The sequence below is a fragment of the Bactrocera neohumeralis genome, chromosome 4 (assembly GCF_024586455.1).
Source record: "Bactrocera neohumeralis isolate Rockhampton chromosome 4, APGP_CSIRO_Bneo_wtdbg2-racon-allhic-juicebox.fasta_v2, whole genome shotgun sequence".
Lineage (NCBI taxonomy): Eukaryota > Metazoa > Arthropoda > Insecta > Diptera > Tephritidae > Bactrocera > Bactrocera neohumeralis.
The window spans coordinates 33,631,760-33,657,502 of record NC_065921.1 but is presented as its reverse complement, the minus strand read 5'-3'; the positions used below and the strand labels follow the sequence as shown (position 1 = coordinate 33,657,502).

General features: G+C 34.6%; 1 protein-coding gene across 2 annotated transcripts in view; it reads right to left on the bottom strand.

Moving 5' to 3' along the window:
* LOC126755916 (putative transcription factor SOX-15) overlaps window positions 1–23,363 on the bottom strand; it is a 34,348-nt gene extending 10,985 nt beyond the window's left edge. Inside the window, exons 1-2 of one of the 2 annotated variants that reach the window (XM_050468642.1) lie at window positions 22,798–23,363; window positions 17,209–17,956 (exon numbers count right to left, since the gene is read on the bottom strand). In XM_050468642.1, coding sequence (XP_050324599.1) covers window positions 17,209–17,261 — 53 coding nt within the window. In that variant the 5' untranslated portion in view covers window positions 17,262–17,956; window positions 22,798–23,363. The remainder of the gene's footprint in view (window positions 1–17,208; window positions 17,957–22,797) is intronic. The other variant, XM_050468643.1, reaches the window with a different exon arrangement.
* Between the last annotated feature and the right edge of the window lie 2,380 nt (window positions 23,364–25,743).

Here is a 25,743-nt window from a genome sequence, read left to right as displayed (position 1 = left end):
CATTTCCGGTTGTTAGTGATTGAAAGTTTGTAAGATATCTTAGCAAAATTAAGTCAACGTATAATATGTCGGAATATGTCGATCAGTGTGTGCCTTACCTTCAAAAAAAATCGAAGCAACCATGTTCTCAAGCATAACTGAGTAACGTCAAAAGTCAATGCAATCAGCCTAGATCTTCCTCTAGCCCCAAAAATACCCTACATAATGCTTTTCCACTCTCCTCTTGACATTAAACTGTTAATGACGGTGAATATGTGTGATATTTTAATGAAATTATGGGGTCAGTAGGGTAATCTTTTTTCAAAAAAAAAATTTTTATTTGCATTTTCTGTTCCCTCATACCCTTAGAATTAATGTAGAAACTAACTTTACCATTGGAAGGTTTTAAATGTTTACAAAACGCCTGGCTTTCGTCCCTACTAGATTCATAACTTTTTATAATTTATTGACAATGTTATGACAAAATTTATGTAAAAACACATGGGTAAAAATTAAAAAAAAAAGGTTAATTACGTTTTTGTTTATCAACATTTTTTCATGATTCTAGTAGGGACGATAACCATTCACTTACTTTTTAAGAATAAATTGGGTTTTTGTGTTTCAGATGATAAAAACATGAGAAATCGTATCCGCCAGTGAAAAAACGCATCGCATTCACCCAGCCATTTCTCCGACAGATGTCATAAAAAAATTTCAAAAAAATTTGTTTATTCACTCCACGATATACCTCATGATATGTGAAAAAAGTTCTATTGTAGAATAAAAATTTTTATGAAAAAAAAGTGTCAAAAAAAACAGGCCAGATTACCCTACTGATCCCTTAAGTGGACAATCTTTATTAAAAATTATTTGATTTGGCGATGAATATGAATGGACCTTTGTCTAATTTCCATAATATGATGAATTCCGTCCTTCTAGTTGACGTTTTTCGCATTAACTCATATGTATGTATGTATATGATTGTAAGTAAAATATAGTAATAATACTACGTGCCTCTATCGCCTTTAATTTCCTGTATTCTTTCTTGAGAAAATATATTCAAGTATGTATGTTCTAAAAAATGTATTATAAAGGCAGTTTTTAAACGATTTTCAATAGACCTGCTCTACAAAGTTGACGATTTTATACACATAATTGTCTAATTAGTAGGTATCATGAAAGTGTATACACAATTGACTTTAGTTTCATTGCAGGAAGCAACAGATATGGCAAATAGGTAATTGGTGTTGATTCATTTAAACAGAAAACAGGGGATTTTCCAAAACCTTTGGCAGTGCATACATTAATGTGTTTCGAACACATGGAAGGCCCACTGTGTTGCCAGTTCGGTTGGATGAATTTGAAGGCACAGTCACCATTGAACAAAAATGTCCCCATAAAATGGACACTAGTAGCCCAGCAACAATCGTGGGCATCGGTAAAGCATTGAGCAAACAAGACTATCGATTTATAAGTCGGCGAAATATATTCAAAACAGATATATTGACAGTATCCTTTAAATCTTCCAAAGGAGGGTAGAAAAGAAAGAAACAACAACGCCACTCGCAAAGCTGCTACCACACCATGGCGGCACTGTCGCTTTGCCTTCTGTCATGCTTGCCGCTGCTGCGACAATATTACCCCACAAACTTCATGCATAAGAGGAGACGATGCCGGCTTGGTCGAGGCCTTGGTGTCGATGGTGGGGACGGTAACGGTGGCGGCATCAACGGTAGTGTGGCATTTGCTGTGTGGATATGAATGTGGATGTGCCCCATGAATTTCATTCTTCGGTAGACATAAATGTAAATTGGGCGCGTGCAGCTATTGTATTATCAAAGAAGGCCGCGTCGCTGCCCCACTGCATGCCAACGGCCGTCAGACGCGCAGACAAGGAGGCCAACATCCAACAGCCAGCAGCCAGCAGCCAGACGACCAACAGCCAACAGACCGCCGGTCGGACGGACGCACGGACGTACATAAAGTTGGAAGCAACAAGCGTAGAGCTGAAAGCTCCGAACTGTAAGCTACGATATCATAAGCGGCTGAATAGCGAAGTCTTTTAGAAGATGCGACACATCGACACATTTCGAAGTAATTCGCCTTCCGAGAATTTGGCAAATAAAATATATTCCACTCCAGTTTGGCAGTTCGGCAGCAGCTCGACAACCCGCAGTAGCCAGTTGAATGTGAAACAGTGGAACGACAACTGCAATTGCGAATGAGAATGCAGCTCCCCTTAAATATCACTCACCTTCGCCCTTACCCCTTTGAGGCGGCTAGCCAGATGTCAGTGGGGAAAATGTTGTGCTCCATTTATCGTTGTTTGATTTTCCCTTTTCATGCAAAAATAAGTACACAACACAACAACAAAAACAATGACATGTATATGAGCGCAACCTAAATGTGGAATATGTGTGCTTATGGGCATGTGCGTGTGTGTGTGTGTGTGTGTCGTTTTTTCCTTCGTATATCACATGTACGCCAAGAGAATAGCAGGGCCGAAAGAAATACATAAGCTTAGCCATCAATTAGCCTAATTGAATATTTCACAGCAGCACCGCATTTTGGCCTTCTGCGTTGAGTAACTTAAAATAAATCGTTATAAACGAAGCGGCTAGCCATTCTGTGCTCGTATGGGCAAACTGTCGTGTAGCGCTCCAAAGACGCGGCATGCGAGTTATTCGCAACACTCGCCGTTCGGCCAGAGACAATTGAGACAGGATAATTTATGGGGTCGACTAGCTAAGACAACTGTTATATTTTGTGAAAGCAGCATAGAAATCTCTACCGCTTCTGCCAGTTTCAGTAGGATCCTTTATAGGGAAAAATTAAAGATTATATACTATACACGTACACACATATGCATACCGTATATACAGTGGAAACTCTATATAATGAAACTAAAAGGACAGGATCTGAAGTTTGGTATTGTACTCGTAGATGGGTGTAATCAAACAATTGCCACGCTCTCAAAACGCCGTTAATCGAAAGCGTATAAAGTGTCATAACTAAGACGTAAAAAAGATAAAGATTTCAAATTTGGCACAATAAATCACATAAAGGCTGTAGTTTCTAAAATCTTCAATATGTTGGCGTGGCGCACTTCTTCAGAACCAATAAACTGATTCAGAAGAAATCTTCTCAACTCTTCTTACGATAGTGTGAAAGTAGGAGAAATCGGCTAATGAACCCGCCCACACCCCATATAACGGTTGGGTTTCAAAATATTAAAAGAGCAATACATCAATAACTAAATTTGTCAAAAACATTAAATTTTACATTTGAGGTAGTGCGAGAATGCTTTATAGGAGTCGCTGTCAAATTTGAACGATGGGCATGGCACCATCCACATTTAGATGAAAACCCATATGTCAGAACCTACTCTACCGATTTAAACCAAATTACGTACAGATAAAGGTCCAATTAATATAACGAGAGAAAACTCTGGATGAATAATGCCTTTGTAAGTGTGCCGTCTTATGACCAAAACTTTTCCAAGTGGAGTCGAAACTTCCTTTTTTGGCCCAATATGAGAGTTGTCTCGATTAAAATAATAGAGCAGGTGAAAACTTGACCTTAATAAAAAATCCGTGCAAAATAAGAAAAACGTGTAAAAAATCTCATTTTACTTGGAAATTTATCTATTCGTACATTACATGGTATTATATATTGTACATACATATGTATTACTATTAAAAGCAACAAACAAAAAATATTCTGGGAATGGTAAAATAACAATAAGTTTCAAATTTAAATCCAAGTTGAGGAATGATCTTCTTTTTCCGTCGCTGGTTTCAAACTCGTACTACGATAACGTGTTCTAAAATGAACCTGTATTTACATATAGAATCTAGAGTTTATTGCAAAAAAAGTACATAATTAAAATGAAAAACACGTGCAAAAAAGTAAAGCCGTGTAAAAAAAAGGTAAATAGGAGGTGTACAAAACACCGTGTAAAAAAAACCAAGATCAAGTGTATATTGGTGATGGTATGTGAGGTACCTTAAGGAAACCCAGAGAGCATTTAATTGGTTTTTGGCACTTTAACAGTATGTTGGCTAAAAAAGATCAAAATGATTGAGGATTTCGATTTCGTCGAAGAATGAAGTCGAACTCTTTCGCTACATTTTCCTATATTGCCAACACAACACATAAAATGATCATTTACACGTGAACTTGGGCTGACAGATGGAGAAGACTGCAGGGAATGTCAAGAGCAAGGCACCAGGAAAACAATGGAGCAAATCTTATGCATTCGTCCCTGAAAATAATACTCGTATATTAAGTTTGCCACGAGATTTGTAACACCCAAAATGAAACGTCGCAAACCTCATAAAATATAAATCTAAATGATCAGCGTGAAGAGCTGAGTTCATTTAACATTTTAGAAATAATACAACCTCTGTAGAAATGTTTTGGTCAGAAAAGATGGGGGTTAAACCTTTTTCATTTAATGAGTTATCTTCATGAAATAATAATGAAATTTCCGAAAAAATTATTCAGTTCGGATAACTATAGCATATAGCTGCCATACAAACTGAATAATCAAAATCACGTTTCTGTAAGGAATTTTTTATATTTGTATGTGAAGGATATTACCTGTATAGCCTCGGAGCAGTGGCGTAGCTACAACTTCGGGCGCCCGGGGCCAAGGATGTTCTGCCGCCCCCCTTTATCTACCTACCTACAAATTTCATGAGGTGATTCGAACAAAAGTGATTTCTTACAAAATATCTTCGTTATTAAGTATTTATATACAATTTAGGAACTAGAAGCCACGCAAATTCTGAAGTTCCAAAATTCTCACAATACGGTTTTTGAGGAAATTGGTAGTAAATTTACAAGACATCTCTTTAAAAGCCATAGAAAAAACCCATTTTCGCCCTATATCTTTTGACGCAATTTGCAGGAATTTTTGCCCGAATTGGAGTTTTTAAATACCATTTTTGAAACTTTGGAGAAATAAAAGTATTTGTTATATTCAAAGCATAGGGTAACTGTGAGAGTGACACGTCGCGACGACAGAGTAAGAATAAAGATAATGTTTTTTTTTTGTCACTCCTACGTCGCAATGTGTCCCTCTCACAGTTTGCCCTATGCTTCAACTGTGACATATCCGTTGGTTTCTCAAAATATGTTCGGTTAAAGAAACTATGAAGAGTATTCGAGTAAAAATTAATATTTTTCATCATATATTGTGAGTGTACAACTCTTTATCTTTTATAATAAATTTTGTAAAAAAATTTGTTGAAGTATTTTTCTGAATATTAAAAAACAGCGAAGACCGTTTTGCCGCCCCCAAGACGTTGCGCCCGTGGCGACGACCCCTTCAAAAAAAACCCTTTTAAAAAAAAGAAGTTGAGACTTTCTTCTGTAATTGTTGTCCAAGGCGAATTTTACTAAAAATTTTCGGTAAAAAATTCTAAATGCAGATTCTTTGTATCCGAAGATTAATAAAAGTTGTTCATCACCCACAATCTGATCAAATTTTCCTAAATTGACAATAAAAAACAAATATTTTAAAACAAATCTTTATTACCGCTTTAAAATAGGCTCTTTGAGTCAAGAAACATGCCAACACTGCAACCAATTTTCCATACACTTGTAAGTCTCAGTTGGGAATGCCTTCAGTGCTTTCGGTTAATGGATTTTAATGGCTTCAGTGAACTCATGGCGCGTTTGACGAAGCGAATTTTTCAATTTTGAAAACAGAAAAAATCATAGATACCCAAATCCCAAAAAGCCAAAAAGTTAGCCACAATAATGCCAAAATGTGGCGGGGTACTATCATGATGAGCCACATCCCGTTAATTAAAGAAACTGACGGCCATTGAGCGCCATTCGTTAGATTGTGGGACAGTTTCATATGCACAAGAATTGCGAAGTCAGTTGTCAAGTTCTCTTTGTGATTTTTTACTTGACGTTGTTTTTGCAAAATATTCAGGTCCTTTGGTACTCGTACTTGACAAGCTTCATTCCGAAAATATATTAACCAAAATGTGTTAAAAATCACAAAATTAAATGCCCACTTCCTCCAGGAGCCGGACATATTAATACCTACAAATAAACCTAGCAGGACACATAAAATGCCATTATGGAACTATAACTAGTCTCCTATACGGGAACTGTCATTTTCAGAGGAGAACTGAATTGTTTAGGTGTACTTTCTCTGCAGTCTTCATTTATTGGGAGAAAACTTCTGTCTGGACGTATGTATGTGCCCCAATAGGTCCGATAAGATTAACCCAGTATTTTCGAGCATTTTTCCTAACAACAATGACTAGACCTAATATACTCGTAATAATCATCCTAGTTACTTTAGTTAACTTTTTATCAGTGAAACTGTATACAGCAATGTTTTATAATTTGGAATAAATATACTCTTGCAAAATGGTGTATAATAGCTTTGCTCAGCTAATGGTTTTATTTGACATCTTTTCATGATAACAACTTTGCAAATTTTAGCAAAATTAAATGAACATTTAACCTTGGACAAACTATATTTTGGTGGCGAAAATGAATGAACCCACGAACTAGCTCAGCGTACATATACTGCTTTATGCTGGTATATCAATCTATGAATTATTTATGGAGGATGGAGTCATATGAAAAAGTTTACGCAAGTGAGGAAAGTTCTCTGACCGCCATTCACTTGAGAGTGGCCAGAAACGATTCTTTTACATATGACTCAAGCAGCTCACGACTTCCGGTCTGAGACAAAGTATTCTCTGGGTAGCCAAAGAACATCCGTTTGAAGGCGAGCTAAAGTGAGAAGGCGAACCATCTCTCCCTACTGATGTCCGCTGGGTTGGGGATCCGCCACGTAAAAAACACCCCCAATGAAAAATTAACCACGCAAAATTAATACGGCTGTGTAAACTGACGTTGAGCAATACCAAAAGCTCTGTCAGGATCGGGAAGGAGCTCTCCGAGCCTTTCGATACCAAACGAGGTTTCAGACTAGGCGACTCCCCATCGTCCGACTTCTTCAATCTACTGCTGGAGAAAATAATTCGAGCTGCAGAACTAAACCGAGAAGGTACAATCTTCTATAAGAGTGTACAGCTGCCGGCGTATGCCGATGATATTGACACCATTGGCCTTAACAACCGCGCAGTTAGTTCTGCTTTTTCCAGAATGGATAAGGCAGCGAAGCAAATGGGTATGATAGTGAACGAGGGCAAGAGAAACAAACATCAAACAAACAGTCGTGGCATTCGAGACTAGGCTCCCACGTCACTTTTGACAGTCATACCTTCGAAGTCGTAGATAATTTCGTCTATCTTAGAACCAGTACACCAACAACAATGTCAGCCTTGAAATCCAACGTAGAATAACTCTTGCCAACAGATGCTACTTCGGACTGAGTAGGCAATTGAGAAGTAAAGTTTTCTCTCGACGAACAAAGACCAAACTCTATAAGTCACTCATTATTCCCGTCCTGCTATATGGTGCATGGACGCTGACAACATCTGATGAGTCGACGCTATGAGTTTTCAAGAGAAAGGTTTTGCGGTAGATTTATGGTTCTTTGCGCTTTGCAACGGCGAATATCGCATTCGATGGAATGATGAGCTGTATGAGTTATACAATAGCGGCTACGCTGACTCGGTCATGTCGTCCGAATGGATGAAAACGCTCCAGCTCTGAAAGTATTTGACGCAGTACCCGCCGGGAAAAGCAGAGGAAGAGGAAAACCTCCACTCCGTTGGAAAGACCAGGTGAAGAAGAACTTGGCTACACTTGGAGTCTCCAATTGACGCGAAACAACGAAAACGAAGAACGACCAGCGCGCTGTTGTAAACTGGACTATAACCGCGTAAACGGTGTCTACACCAATAAAGAAGAAGATGAGTTATTAAAAAAGCATGGAATTATGCTCAAGCATATTTGAGTTTATTAAAAAAACGCAATATTCAGACGTTCCTCTAGCCCTAATATGCTTAATATAGTGAACTTCGATTTTCCAATAATATTTTAATGAAATATGAATAGTGAACATACATACATATGTATATACTTGTAGTATGTACAGGTATATTGAGCACAATATGGTGTACCGCTGAAAATGAAGGTCTTGATTGTGGCCCAGCTACATATCCGTAGTCCATGATCTACAATCATACAGTTTTTTACCCACTAAATACTAAGTATGTAAGGAATATTAGTAACATTATGTGAAACCGATCAATATCTTCCTTAGTTCCGACTAAAATACTAAGTTACTACACTACTCCACTTGTTTTTAAAGGAGATATTTTGAGAGTTATGTAAGTAATCTTAATAAAATTTACTCAGAGCATTTGTTTCATATTTTTTGTTTTCTAAGGCATTATTTAATAATTTATAATTTATAATTATATATATAATTTATTTATATAAATATGATCGTCATAAAAAGCAGTTTCTTAACAAAATATAATATAATTAAAAAATTTAATTCAAATTAAAAATAGAGTATAAATTTATTTTATTCAAACGACAAAAATGAATCATCGACACTCTCATTCTGTCTATTTGTTTCATCTTTTCATTATCCTAAGTGAACATCCACAAATTTCCCCTAAACAAATGATATTAATTAAATTACTTGAAATATAATGTACTTATATAACAATCCTCTCCGCAGGCTAAGTTCGAATGCAGTCGAACATTTTATACTCTCGCTATCTGCAAGTGTCAAAGCCGGGGAAACATTTGCTCATTGGACTGAATATTATAAAATGTTGCATATGAAACGTTTTTTATACCCAAAATGGGGTATATTAAATTTGCCGTTATGCTTGTAACGTCAAAACGGAAACGTCGGAGACCCTGTAAAGTATCTATATAAATGATCAGCTCTGAGTTAATTTATTTCTGTATATACATACATATGTATATGCGCTTTTGTTCCTCACTTTTTGAGAAACTCGCTCTGAAAATTTTCTCCCAAACTTTTCTCATCATCGGAACGGCCTATATTGGACCACTAAAACATTTAGCCAGTATACAAACTGAACGATCGGAACCGGTGCCTTGCATGGAATACTTTTTCATTTAAAAAGATATTTTTATGAAATTTTGTATGAGTTCCATCTCCTCACTCTTATCCCATATACCTATATTTTATACATATATATTTTATAGGGTCTCCAACGTTTCCTTCCGGGTGTTACAAACTTCGTGACAAACTTAATATGCCTCCTTTAAGGTATATTACAAGAATAATACAAAACCATATTTCATTAATCACCTTTAGGAGGTATTCTCAAATCCTAGATACCATATAGAAGCTTTGAAATAATTATAAGTTGCTTTGTGTACTGCATGGTCACACCGAACTTTCTTATAGTAATTCATACATATTCTGAAGTTTCTACAAATGTGTTTTTAAATAAATTACGATTCCATTAAGTAAAATGCAACCTCATTAGAAATGCACATACAAGTAGATTCATAGGTAAACAGATAGATCATAGAAAGACTTGCGCCTAAAAAACGTTTACAAATCGTTTAACTTTATTATAAAAAATCACGTTCTGTAAATAATGTGCTTCGCTCAAATTATGGTAAACCTAATCGGTCTACTGCGCGTACTATTCGCAACAGTATCACTCATCCTGAGTCCCAGCATTCCCCAGCGTTTTCGAGCCAAATTTTATTCAGCGATGATGCCCATTTCTGGCTCAAGACATTTGGTTTCAAGAAGACTGCGTCACTTTCAATACATCGCATCAATTAATGGATTTATTGAGAGAACACTTCGGTGAGCAAATGATTTCACGTTTTGGGCCCGTCGACTGGCCACCAAGATCGTGTGATATCACACCGTTAGACTTTTTCCTGTGGGGATATGTAAAGTCTAAAGTAAATACATGCGGGAAATCCTGCTTCGATTCAAGGCCTTGGAGCAAAACATCACGCGTGTCATTCACCAGTTAACAGTCGAAATGCTCGAACGAGTCATCGATAAATTGGACTCAACGGTTGGATCATCATATGCGCTTGGCCGCGGCCAACATTTGGAAGAGATCATCTCCAAAAAATAAATACCATAGAATGTTCTTTCGAATGATAATAAATATTCCCCATTAAATTTGAAGTTTCTGTGTTTTTTCTTTAAAAAAGTAGAGAACCCCGAAATGGATCACCCAGTATTTTTGGTCGATAAAACCATTAATTGTTCACTGGCAACATGATTATCTCTGATTTCCGGAGTAATAAAACACCAGAACCTAATTATTCTTAGGTCGAATTTTCCTTACTTTTGCGATCAAATGGGTTCGTAATATTCCCAGGCGCGCATAATTTTATTTTTCGTAAAACAATGTTCATAAAATTACACTCATGAAGCTGGACAATACTCCATGTATCTTGAATTAGAGGCTGAATAATATATTGTGTTCAAATTATATATATAAATATCCATCGTTTATGTGTATGTACTTACATATGAAGAATATATGCATTTGTGTATATGATGGAATGTACACTCAATTAATATTAATGATAACCATAGAGTTTGTGACCATTTAGTTAATCAATAAACACTATATAAATGGTTTAAATGCCATATTTACATACTAAATAGTTGAGCTATTTTCAGACATGCGGTGGGTGTGTCCAGCGTACAATAAGCAAGGCAATGCCTCAGCACAGCATCCAGCGATAGTTGCAGTTCATTGGCTGCATCTGCTTAATGGTAAATTGGTACGCTCTCGGAGCTGAGGCTCGTTCGCTCGTTGGCTCATTTGTTCGTTGGCTGACGTGTGCTAAAGTGCGCGCATGACCGTTTCACAAGAAACCAGTCTGGCGTTAATATACAGATCTGTATATGCACATATACTCGTGCGCGCTGTGCGGCCGCCATAGCTTGCTGTTGTTACTGTTTTATCATGCGGTTTACGGCTTAGAGAACAACAAAACCACTCGGTATTCAAGCAACCAGGTGTGATATGCTTAAATAACTTGACGCCGTCTTATCGGCAAATGACCAATAAGCATAGCCGTCTTTTGTATTCAGAGTGGATTGCTGTGTTTTTACTGACGCTTAGCGTTTGAATGTGTTTGTACTTCGAATATACTTGCATACATGCATACATATGTATATGTACATATGTATGTACATATAAAGATGTGCATATAGAGATATATGCATGATAATGAGAGCGAGTGATACACTTTTTTAGCTGAGGTCAACGATGAGCAACAATCAAAGCTGTGATACAACTTTTCAATGCTGATGTTCGTACGAGCGACTGTTAGCTTAGGATGAGCACATGTGCATATGTTTGTATGCCAATGACGCCTTAATAAGAGTAAAACTATCTAAAATATGTATGTATGTATATGCATACACTTAGTATACATATATGTACATAAGCTGTGCATTAATATATTCTATCCAGTTTATATGGGTGTATGTGTGTTTTCTTAAGCATAATTAACTAATTTTGGTCTCTCTTATTTCATTGTCTGTCGGAATTTGTTAGCCTTGCTGTTTCGACCTAATTCTCACAGCTTGCGTGGTAGCGTGGCCCAACGCTAATGCCTCTACCTTACCAACCTGAATTGCAGTCTCTTCAATTGAAAATATAAGTATATTCATATGGAAATACATACATATGTATGCATTTACAGCGTTAAACTAAATATGTATGTATACTTATGTATGTATGTATGTGATCTGTTCTTAAATTTCTGTATATAGTATGTACATATGTACATATGTATATATGACTCGTTTATCTATTATTAGATACCAATGGACATACATACATACGTATGTACATACATAGTATATGATGTATAAAAAAATAATAAATGGAAGAAAATGGAGCGGGCTTAAGTCCGAAACATACATACATACATATGTACATATATACTTCATTTAGATATGTATGTATGCATACCAGTTTAGTTGACAAAGTCGCAATTGTTATTGCTGAAACAATATTCGCATTACGTCAAATGTTGAACCGTTTTTTGTTTATTGCACTTTTCTACTTAGATACATTTATTAATGTAAATATATTGTTTAATTGCCAACATAACATATGTAGATATCTACTACAATATTATTACTACGGAAGAGATTGTACCGATTTTCCACAATATTTTCACCAAATTTAATAAATATAGGATATTAAGCCAACCAGACTTTTATTGGATAGACACTCTAACATACATATGTACTTACATAAGTATGTATGCCAGGGTTGAAAATTATTATTTTGGATATTGTGTACAGGATTTCGGAGAATGTAAGAATATACATATGTATTTTGACAATCTCTGGCATTGTAAAGACACCTATGGTATAGGTTCATCTTCACCTGTGATATGCTACAAAACTTAAACTTGTCCAAATTACCATAGAGAGAAGAACCACCCGCAGTTTTTCAAAATTATTATTTTGGATATTGTGTACAGGATTTCGGATGAATGTTTCGCTAAGAATATAACTGAAAAACTATGACTATGATCGGCTCTACATATATTCTCATTTTGAGAGATTATCTCTGGCAACCTTGTTTAACAAATATGGATCTAAGTTCCATTTATCTAATTTTTATACCAGGGTCTGATACTGGCTCTACATATTCGGTAACTGAGGCTTGAATAGTTAAAGACCGATTTCCGTTTTTTAGCCAAGAGATGGCAAATCTTGAATTCACTATTTGCGCAAAAGCTGAAAATTTAGAAGCCTGATGCTAAAAATGTATAATAACGGTTTATATAGAATAAGTACTAATATGACAAAAATTTAAGAAATCGGTTCACATGTTCGCCTAAATCATTAGCAATGTAATGGTATCCTTCTGGTGGATTATAAATGATTCATATGTCACTTTTCACTTTTCAGCTGACACCAACCTTTCTAGTAGATTATTATATTGAAATTATTAATGTAAATTATACCATTATGCTTTCTTCATCTACATTTACTTTAGAATTAAGTTAAATAAATAAATTTTCTGGTAATTTATTTTGATATTTAGTATTGCATTATTTCGAGCTTAGCTTTTTGGGGGTTAAAAGCTTTCTAATTTTTATTTTTTTGAACGAATTTAACTAATAAACTACTTTATTAACCAGTGAAACCATTTAGAACGGTGGTTCTTTTTACAGGGAATGACTTGAAATCGAATTTTAATAAATAGCAACTGAAAATATGTTAAAAAGAAATTGTATGCAAAAACAACTTTATATTCAGCTACATTTAAGCTATAACACCCTCCACATGTGCATTTGATCGGTCCGTTTTTATTTCAGCTATATGCTACAGTGGTCCAAATTGAAAATCAATTTGATTCGAAAATGTAGCGCTGCTTTGGATTAGTATCTGTGCCAAATGTGAAGATACTGTGTCAATTTAAAAAGTCTTCCATACAAGGACTTAAGTTGCATTAGTCAATTTGTATGGCCGCTATATGTTATAGTGCTCCGATATTAGCGATTCCAACGAAAGAGCAGCTCGTTCGCAAAATTTCAAATTAATATCTCAAAACCTGATAGACTTTATCTTTCTGTGTGATACAAACTTCTTGGCAACTTATGTAATATACCCTGTTCAGGGTATAAAGTTAAATATGTACAATACAAATTAGACCACAATTTAAAAGTATAAAGGCGAGTTATTTCGAATATGTTAATCCGATTTGCTGTTCCGTGGTGGATATTAAACTCAAAATAAAAAAGAAAACTTGAACTTGATAAAATTGGTTTTTAGTTTTTATGAAAATATTTATAATAAATATTTATGAATTAAATTGAATCCCAATTTTTCGAATTACTTGTCAATATAATAAATAATATTTTAAAATGTGTGTCAAGCAATAATTTTCGCTGTTTGAGAACAGAATTGCCATCTTTTGGAAAAGTGAAAGTTGGCAAATATTATTACATTTATGTCAAATGCGAAGCTTGGCGAAATATTTTCGAAAAAGATTTAATATATTACATTTGAAAAAAAAAATTCAAAACTAAATTTTTTAATTGATTCTAAATATTCTTTGACTCTTATTTTGCCTTTCCTTCTGTTTTTGTTTTGTAACGGCATAAATGTTTTGGATTCATCTTTTGTAGGTTTCTTAATGCCGAATGGCGATTAATTTAAGAGAAAACTTATCCTAAGTTGATCGGAAATTGAGTCTGAATCACATCCTGTTACCCCGGTGCACACTCATTACACAACGAAGACTACCAACATAATTTCACAACGTATACTATATGTACTTCAAGATGAGATGAGATATTATATTTGCAAATGTCAAAATAATGAAATTTTGTATTATAAAATATAATTTTAAGATATGTATATCGATACGAAAACTTAAAAGAGTATTTTTGACAAGACCACCCTATGTTTAATAAAACATTGAAATACCTATGAAAATGTGTGCTAACATAACCGGTTTAAAGTCAAATGAAAAATCTTAAACACTATATCGAGTTCAAAGTTATCCGAAGAGTCGAAAATCTCTATTTAGAGTATGAATATTAATATAATATATATAATAATATGAGTATAAGTAATTTAAAATAAATATATGCACATATATTAGTATTGGACGTTGTTGTAGTCCTATTCTGGTACCATTTTCACTATGTAGTATAGAAGAGAACTAAAATCACTTGTTTTTAGCAAATTTGGTTAATATAGCTTTAGTGGCTTGTAAGATATATGCATTTAATCTACTAAGCATTCTTACACTAATAGAGATAGATATAGGGTTAAAACTAAAAATATTATCTCTTAATTCTCTTGTAATGGTATATCTGTATGTCAAAAATGGGTTGAGTTGGACCATTACTTTCCTTAGCATACTTATAAAGATTTTCGAACTTCGGAGCGACTTTGTACCGCATATATCGGCCAATATTTGAGTTATCCCAATGCAAATTAGGGAGCGTGTTTTATTCATAACAGTGTATCTTTGTAACTAAAATAGATAAATTTGAGCGAAAACTTGGCCTAGCCCTTATATAACTAATATCTGGATTTCGAATATCCGGCTGACCTTGCTCTATATAATTGGTTTTACGCCTGAAAGTATTTTCCTCGCTTTGTATAAAATGTTCGGTTGCACCCGAACGTAGTCCTTACTTACTTGTTAATTAAGTATTTAGTAATTTTCAAACTATTATGCCTCTTTTTTGCTACGATTCGTCCTTTTATCAAAAGGTCAGAAGTTCCAAAATACAAAAAATTAATTTATTGAATAAATTTATGTTCGAAAGGTTTTGAATAAAGTACACTTTTCTTTTTTGAGAGATATGGTATACTTCGGTAAATTATTATTTCAAATCAAATAATTGAGTATCTTATTATATGTACCTCTATATGACTACTGTTGATTAAATCTAAAGCAACACCCTATTGAACACAGAAATCAGATACAAATACTTCACTTATATTAATTGTTTATAATTATAATTGTTTATTCTAATTTTCTTCTGACTTTTAAATTTTCATCTAAAAAATTACAGAGAATCGAAAATTCTATGGTCAAAACTGCGTACAAATACGTTTCTTTAATATACTTGTACGCTTAACAGTTCTTTTAGAATATACAATATAACTTACAACATTTACCGATTCCCCCGACAATATAATTTGTACTTCTTGCAAAACTTTTTATATACTATTTATTCTTACTGATTTTAGGCATTCCGCTCTTTTCTCGTGTCATGGAATTGCTTATATTGTTCATCAATTTATCAGAAAGTAAAACAATTTTTCGCATTCTAAACAATACAATAATTTGAGCATTGATAAATTCTTTATTTTTTTTTAATTTCCTGGTTCGAATTTTTTTTTTTAATTTTCGATTATTATCGTTTAGTTTTGGTTGATCAAAAAGTAGTCTTGCTGTCGAGGAAAACTACTTTCCCAATCATTTACTATTCGGTCTTCAAATTCTGAATAATATTCTAACAAAACTTTCAATATAAAACCCGAAATATGTAAAATTTTTGCAAAACCTCTTCACTCAGACGTGTTCAGAAGTTATAACTTTTTTGATTCGGAAGATATATATTTTAAACTTATTAGAGGGCGAGACCACAGCCACTTCTGATATATTTTCATATCACAACTGCCTCCATTAAAGTGATTCATTGTGCCAAATTTGAGTTCTGCCTTAGTTATAGCACTTAATAAATTTTCGATTAATAGCAAAAACTCGACTACTCTGTAGCAAACGTTGCGAGAGTATAAATATAAAAAGGGTTCTTCCGTTTTGGTTTTGTACTCTCGATTATTAAAATAATGAAACATTTGTGCCTTTATTTTTTTGTGGAGGAACTTTATTTTCGGTCCCTGCGGTATAAAAAATTTCAGATTTTGATTTGAAAGTAGTTTTCTACTATTTTTACCGTTCGCATTAATTTAGTTACTAAAAACTTTTTCTCATGAAATTAAAAGTATCAGTTCATGTTTATAAAATGCTTTGACAAACGGTAATTCAAACTCTTCAAGGTCTTACTGTGAAATAATGATTATACATAAATGTATGCCAAAGTGAATAGGATCAAATAGCAACTTAGCAACTCTGCAGTAAAATTTCGCTCAGATTTGCTCTTCAAGAAGCTACTGGCCAATCTATTAGTTTTTACGTTCAGCATAGAAAATCAAATACAAACAAATTAGTATGGAGACGTACATATGTATAGAACTTTTGCTGTTTCATGCATATATACCTACATATAGACGTACTTAATGGGAGCGTAAAAATGTAAAACTGTGGGCAACTTTTTTGTGTTTACTTATATAAAGATATGTGTTATATACTTACACAAAGGAAAATACACAAAAACAGACATACAAATGGTATAAAAGATTTCCACACAAGTACGCTTACATATGTACATACATACATATGTACATATACCTAAATGAAATTCCTAATGCAAATGCCAATTAAAGATGGTACATACATACATACATATACTGACTTACATATGGATACCATAAATCTGAGATTGTATGCACAGGTTTCCAAATTCACATATTTGCGAGTGAACTTTTTACTACATATATTCATACAAACATATACATATACACAAGCCATACATATGCAAATATATAGTATGTATGTATGTATGTACATACAAGTGTATGATTTTCACAACTACATTTTCATTCATTATAGCTATTATCTCAAAGATATGTATCTACTACTACTTTTCAGTTGGGTGTAATTAAACAAAAAAATGCCATGGGAAAAATGTAAATATTACTTGTAATTTGTTAGCAGATGATGTGGTTGTTCGTGATCATATGAGGGTTCCATTTTACTACTACGTCTTGAACGCTCTTGAAGGGACGGCAAAAGCTGCGGTGGCGTTGTATGCGATATTTGTGTTGTTGGTGACGGTGACGATGACGGTGCGAGCGACGGTGGCGGTGCTGGGGCGGACGTTGTTGGCCGTGTTGTTGTAAGTGCTGGCGTCAGTTTTGACTTTAGCAACGGCTTTATACGCGACGCCGGGGGTTTTTATTGCTGACGGTCTAGTAAATGTGTTCGTTCCTGTGAAGGTGGCAATCGCAACAACGGCAACTTGTTGTATTTGAGTTGGTATTTGTTTGCCTTTGTGTGTAAGTGATTGGGCCAGAAACATTTTGTTTAATGCTGCATTATTCCGTTAGGTTTCCCTCACTATTCACTGTCTATCTGACTCTGCCTGTGCTGATGGAGCTGTTGCTGATGCTACGTTTTGTTGTTGCTGTTGTTGTTGCTACTAGCTATGTTGGTTGGTTGGCAGCGGCAACAAGTGGTTTCGGTGCCCGTACTAAATGTTGCAGTCTTAATGGCGTTCGCTGTTGTGGTTCTCCTACACACACTTGTTTATAAATATCTTGACACTCACATAAACACATACACACATACAGTTAGAGTTAGATTATTTGCAAGGCAGTACCCTAAAGAAGCGACGTGCTCTAGTTTGACTGCAATTTCCATTTTTTACCCTCGGCACATCCAAAAGGCTAAAATACGGGAACGCTCATGCATTTACGTATCTACATATATACAAATGTTTACACACTCGTTATACTTATGTATGTACGCGCTTAAATTTAGACCGCGTTCACTTAAAAATGTATACAAAGAAGAAGAGGCTTTTAGTTTAACAATTTACTAATTGTACGCTAATGCATAGTTGTGATTAAATACAAACGGAGCTTTATGACGGCTTTTCATACACATTGTACATATGTACTACACATATACATACATGCATACACACATATTTAAATATATTGATTTAATACTTTCTCTCACTTGTGCTAACTGATATCTACATCATTTCTGCTATCATATTTTACATATGAATATATGAAGATTATCTAATAATTATTGAAAAATATCACATTAAAGAATTTTGAATTTTTATATGAATATATGTACATACATACATATGTATGTATATTTGTATCACATGCATAGATAAATATACAGTGAAACCTCTCAAAATCGGACACTGACGGTTCCACAATTTTTGTCCGCTGGACGAATAAAAATTATACTAAAATATATACACATACATACATACATATGTATGTACTTCTTAAATAAATAAGGTTTCGTGGTAATTTGGTTTACATACTTCATTTAATAATAATTCCTCAGTAGCATTTACGTCTGTGACAATGTCAATGTCAATATTATTGTCTTCTGTATTAAAAATTTCCCGATTAACAAAAAGTCGTCCGATACTGACCTTGCTAACTTGCATTTAAAAACTTTATCAAAGCCGATAACGTCGATATGGGAATATCGTCCCCTGGATCGAAGACAAAAATTTCACTCGCACTTTTTTGAAAACCAGCTTTTGGAAAACTGTTTTAAATTATTGCCAAGATATCGTCCATTCAGTCTTAATAAAATAAACAGGTTCCAAAATGTCTAATGTTTTTGAAACTTTCTATTCTTGCCTTGTGACATTTGAAATTCTGTATAATGCCCTTATGGCGGGGCTGTTTCTAATACCAGGTAACAAGATCAGCTTGATGTTATTAAGTTTAATAACCAAATGATTCACAATTTTTGATCTTACAAATTGTTACATATAGATCCCGTTACATTATGTATGCATATCCGTCCTAACATTTTTACATAAAATGTGTGTATTACTCGTATATAAATTTCAACTGTACAGTTTAGTTACTCTACCTTTATTTCAATTATTTGCGTTGTCTGCTATCGAGAGGTTCGCGTCGTTACAAAAGGTTACAAAAAGAAAAAAGAGTAAAAAATGTCAGCGTTCGGTCACAGAGTGTTCGGATCATGAACTTTTTTCCGGTTAAATGAGAGATCCACTTATTGTTGAGCCATTGAGGGATTATAAAAATTTGTTGAGCCAATTCATATCAAGAAGCCGATAAAAATAGTTTAGAGGCACATTGTGCGACGTCGGGATATAAAAACAACCAGCGCATAAAAAATTAAAATAAAATTTATGTAAATCCCAAATACCAGACTCAAGCATAAAACAAAAATTTTTAACACAAAAAGTGGTTTCAAGTTTTAATGTTTAATCCTAAATACCGGGTTGAAAAAAAATTATTTAATTCCAAGTTTATAACTAACAAGTAAGGAGGGGCTAAGTTCGGTTGTATCCGAACATTCTATACTCTTGCAACTTGAAAATATCAAAAAGCAGGAAATTCTTTCAAGTGCTGGAAACCATTTTTTATTAAGGGGCTATACCAGAAGTGACACTTTAAAAATTTTTTTTTTGCTTTTTCCATTGCTTATATTTTCAAAAATACCCTGTGAAATCTGCAAGGTCGTATCTTGTATAGCTTTTGAATGGCAGCGTTCTAAAAAGCGACCGCACGGGGGTACAAACCTATATACATAAGTGAAAGTTTAAACGCGTTTTTCTCGAAACGACATTTTTCAAAATTGCTGACATCATAAATCAACGAGAAATTAACCGATCGACTTCAAATAAAAACGGAATATTGTTTAACACTTTTACTATATTGGTTGGAAATTGTCAAATTGGAATTAAAAAGACGACCATTTTTTAACTAAAAAAACGATATTTTTTTCAAAACTACGACATTTTGTTGCTTTTTCATATTTTTCAAACATCGTAGGTCACTGTATAGGAATTATTTTAGTTTAATATACCTTTTGAAATTTTTTTTGTTTGAGCTACACATTCGGCCGGAATCATGTCAGCAGTTGGGGCGCTTTTTTTTGGCACATCCGAAAACAGCACATAACTACGTTATTTTTGAACTTAAAAAAAAATCTTAAAATATAGCTAAAAAGATTCTTTATTACGTTCAATGAAGTTCGAAACATTCAATCGAGTACATTCTTTAAAAAAATTGTCGAAAATCGCCTAATTTTTCATGCGTTATACTGGTATAGCCCCTTAAATAATGTTTCGAAAGATTTGAAAAACTATTATTCGATGAAATCGTCAATAAATTCCAGTCAAATTTGGTATTTTCTTGACTTATATTGGAGATACAATTAATATGCCATAGACTAGTAAATTGTTCACTGGGTTTAATTACGGTACACATACAATCACCTATGGAGTAAAGTCAGCCGGATGTTCGGAAATCTAGGGGGCTAGGTTAAGTTTTATCCACTTAGGCAAAAGGTACCTGTTATGAGTAAAATACGCTTTCTCCTTTTCATGGAGATAACTTACATATTGACCGAAATATGCGGCAAAAATCTCTTAGAAGTTCTAAAACCTTTATAATATGTGAACCTTGGGAATATGGGGGCTAAAGGAAGTATTGACCCGATTCCACCTATTTTTGACGCACAGACATACCATTGTCAGGAAAGGATTATCGCTGAATTCTAGTTATATACATATCTCACACACTGACCGATATTTTCAATCCAAACTCAACTATGGATACTGGGGCACACATATTCGGTTCTTAGGTGTTGAATAGTTTTGGTTTTGGACAATTTTTGGTCACAAGATGGCAACCCTGAAAGGCACTACTCGAGCAATTTTAATCCGATACAATAGTTGGTGTTTGACTGTATGAAAGAATCAGAAGGAATTTAAAATCGTGTTATATTGGAATTAGCCGTCGTAGTAGTGCGATTACGCCTATTTTCATAGCTTGACATGGAAATGTTGGTTAAAATCTTTCGATCTTTCACCTAAAAGAGAGCGGTGCCACGCCCATTGTACAATTTTGACACCGGCTTTAATATAGTTGTCTAATACCATCTCGTTGGTAAAATGTAATGTCTCTGGAGTTTATAAGTATCGTATCAGTATCGTTATATGGGGAGTAGACCTGATTGTGGTCCGATTTCATTCACACTGTAGATAGGGGTTCTTCTAAGATTCATCTTGATTAATTTGGTTATTTTGGCTTGAAAGTATGTACATTAAACCTACTATAAGGCGGGGCCACGCCCCCCTTTTCAGCTCGTGGGTGCCCTTGCTACTGTGATCCTCTTTGACAAATCTTAATTTAGTACTTAGTTAAGGATTAAATTATAAAGTGCATTCGAATCAAATGATTATCGATCTGTTTATATGTAAGTTTCACTTTATTTCTCAACCTTAGGTAACTTGAACCACTTTCGCAGAATACCAATCATATTTAAGTTATTGGCATGTTTTCTTCACAATTTTAAGGCGGCATTATTAACTTAATTTAATTTTTTGTCATAAACAATTCTAATTAAACTGTCCTAACCGTAATATTAGGCTTAACTAAGAGTTATTACGCAACAAACAGTTAAAGTAAAGTAAGAAAGGTCGATCCACGTGAAATGTGCTCGTAAATACGTTTACGACTACTTTAAGTAAATCCGAATTAGTAACAGTTATCTATTATTATGTTAAGCTGAAAATATCATTTTTAATTTTTATATAATTAGTCTATAACGCAAGAATGTTCTGCATTACGCGCACTACTATTATTATGAGCAGAATTATATGTATGTATATATGTATGTACATACATATCGTCACCTGAAATGCAAAATAACGTATCATCAAAAAATTCGAAATTGAGTGCCTTATTGATTATGATTCACTACTTCAAATTACAAACATAATATTAGATATGTATGTCCAACATTTTCAGGTTCTGCGCTCAGATATAAATCAATTTTAACCAATATTAAAAATTTTTTTCACTTGTGTTCCATTTTATGTCGTGTTTAGTTCATGCCACTGTAAATTTCCGAAAATGTTGTTACGTTATTTTGCATTTCAGGTGACGATATGTATATACACAAAAAAAAAACAAAAAACACATTTATAATTACGCAGAAATTAATTATACTTTTTCCATAATTTTTTGTGTGATATACATAAATCCATTGCCTTCTCAATTGAACAATAAATCACATTTTTTATTTGAAAAGAAAAATATATATGTACATATGTATGTATGTATGTATATGTATAGTACATATATAATTATAATAATGATTTCATGTTTTCGAAAACTTAGCTACAACTTCAATCGATTGCACTACTTTCTTTTCCCAATCGAAAAAATTAAGCTTCGCTCAAGCCCGCAGATCTCATAATTATGCATAAATTATAGAAACGTGTGTGTATATATACATATGTAAATATGTATTTCAATGTATCGATATATTAGAACAAGCACTTATTTGTGACTAAACATACATATGTATGTATGTAGATATGTATATATGTAAGCTTCATTAGAGAGTCTAGTATGTGTTTCCATGATCACACACAGGGCGATAAGACATCACTTTCTTTTAAATTTTCTTAGATTTATTGTTATATAGTATATAACACACACACTTATATACATATGTGAATATTTCATCAAGCAATTTTATTTACATATATTTCATTATATTTTAAACGAACACCGTTTCACTGTAGCGACGAATCACACTTTTGTTAATATTTGCGAAGCGTATAGTTAAACTTAGCGAAATGTTGCTGCTCTGCCCGCATGAAAAATCAAATGCTGCAGGGCCTCCTCTTACATTTATTTATCCACTTCTAGTACCTACGACCGAATAAGTACATGCTTTACAGCTTAATACTAAAAGTCCCGATATACTTGTACACATACAGAAGCGGTCACAAGTGCAGCTCTGCCTTGCTTAATTGTCGGTTTCGATGGCCAAATATACTCTTAGTTAAAAGCACCAATAAGTGGTTGCGCGCGCGCACCGTTCGAAACTGAATCAAGCGACTGACTGTGTATAACAGCAGAGTACCATGATTGGGTTGCAAGTTCCACACATCTCCGAGTTCAAGTTGGCCATGGGAAATTCACTCAATGGCTAAACTTCAACCTGCGCTTCTACGTTCAAATATCTACATTGTATTTACATATGTACACGTTAGTATGTTGAAATGTCCGCAACCGGTCCCAAAAAGAGCTTAACTGAAGTGAAGCGAACTGAGGTGAGTGGCGATGAACCGAGTCACATTGAGTTGTTTCTCTCTGAAGCATGGCTCAGAGCAAAAGTAATATCATATATCAGCCGTGTAAGTCGAAATTGTAAATAAATGAATAAATATTCATATATGTACATACATACATATGTACATATATATGTATGTATAAACTAGTATTTGCATAAGTTATTTACGTGCATAAAAGTATATTCTACAACTTTTGAACGAAGTTAGTTTACTTATAGTCGTAACCACATTGTGTTAATTTAATGAATGCTCAGCAGATGCCAAACTTAAAAAAACTTAATTATTTGTTCATAGGATTGTATACAAATATATGGTTGACCGGGATCCGTATGTACTCGTAAACGCTATCCATGTGTAAAATCTTTTGCGAGCATTCAATTCATTCTTCAGGCATTGCGCATACATACATACAGAAATTAGCGCTGAGAGTTATTCTGCATCTCGGAGTATTTCACACTTTGAAGAGTGGAGTGGAGCGCATGGGGAGTGATTAGAGAAAAAAGTTACGAGCGATTGGTCAATTGCAATTGGTTGATTTGCTTATTGTCGTTCAGCTTTGTAGCAGTACAAACACACTTGTAGACTTAGGTGGTAATGTGAAAACCGAAATGCTATTAGCACATTTACATATACTTTTGTATGTACATATATACATATGTATGTATGAAGAGATTAATATCATATAATAATTAAAATCTTGCTCCGCCGAACTGAATACTCAAAAATCAATTTCTTGTTGTTTAATAATTTATTAAATGGACTACAATCAAATTAACATTTGATAAAAATCACATACACTCTTAGTTTAATTGCTACATTTTGCTTTATGCTCGAGAAAATTATATTAAAATCTATCTAACTAACGCAAATTATATCATCATTAACACTACATTCTTCAATTAATGCTGTGGGAAGGTAGAATAGACATAATAACAACCAAAATATTCTGAGATATAAACAAAACCAAAGGGACGATATTTAATTTGATTGGACCTTATCAGCGTGGCTTTAGGCCTAGCAAATCAACAACTGACCAGATATTTACCATACGCCCAATTTTGGAAAAGACCCGTGAAAGGAGAATCGACACACACCACCTCTTCGTCGATTTCAAAGCTGCTTTCGACAGCACGAAAAGGAGCTGCCTTTATGCCGCGATGTCTGAATTTGGTATACCCGCAAAACTGATACGGATATGTAAACTGACGTTGAGCAATACCAAAAGCTCCGTCAGGTTCGGGAAGGAGCTCTCCGAGGCTTTCGATACCAAACGAGGTTTCAGACAAGGCGACTCACTATTGTGCGACTTCCACAATCTGCTGATTCGAGCTACAGAAGTTAATAGAGCTGGTACAATCTTCTATAAGAGTGTACAGCTGCTGGCGTATGTTGATGATATTGATATCATCAGCCTCAACAAACGCGCCGTGAGTTCTGCTGTCTCCAGACTAGAAAAGGAAGCTAAGCAAATAGGTCAGGTAGCGAACGATGGCAAGACGAAATATTTCCTGTCATCAAACAAACAGTCGTTGCACTCGCGACTTGGCTCTCACGTCACTGTTGACAGTCATAACTTTGAAGTTGTAGATAATTTCGTCTATATAGGAACCGGTATAAACATCACAAAGAATGTGAGCCGGGAAATCCAACGCAGGATAACTCTTGCCAACAGGTGCTTCAACCTGAGTAAGCAATTGTGAAGTAAAGTCCTTTCTCGACGAACAATGACCAAACTCTATAAGTCACTCATTATTCCCGACCAGCTATATGGTGCAGAGGCCTGGACGCTGACAACAACTGATGAGTCGACGTTGCGAGTTTTCGAGAGAAAATTTCTGCGGAAGATTTATGATTCTTTGCCCATTGTCAATGGCGAATATCGCATTCGATGGAACGATGAGTTATACGAGTTATATGACAACATTGACATAGTGCAGCGAATTAAAAGACAGTGGATCCGTTTGGATGAAAACAATCCAGCTCTGAAAGTATTCGACGCAGTACCCGCTTGGGAAAGCAGAGGAAGAGGAAGACCTCCACTTCGTTGGGTAGATCAGGTGGGGAAGGACCTGGCTGCACTTGATGTTTCGAATTGGCGCCAAATTGCTGGAAGAAGAAACGATTGGCGCTGTTGTTAGCTCGGCTATAACCGCGTAAGCGGTGTCTACGCAATTAAATAAGAAAAAATGTGAAATATTAAGCCGCACTTCTTACTGCGATTTACGGCATTTTGTGGGCGCGGCTATCTGGAGTACCAACATTTGTAGTGTATCAACTTCGAAATTTTTAACCGAGATCTCTTAGTTCACTCATTTTTAATAATACTATACAAAACTATAGTACATGTTC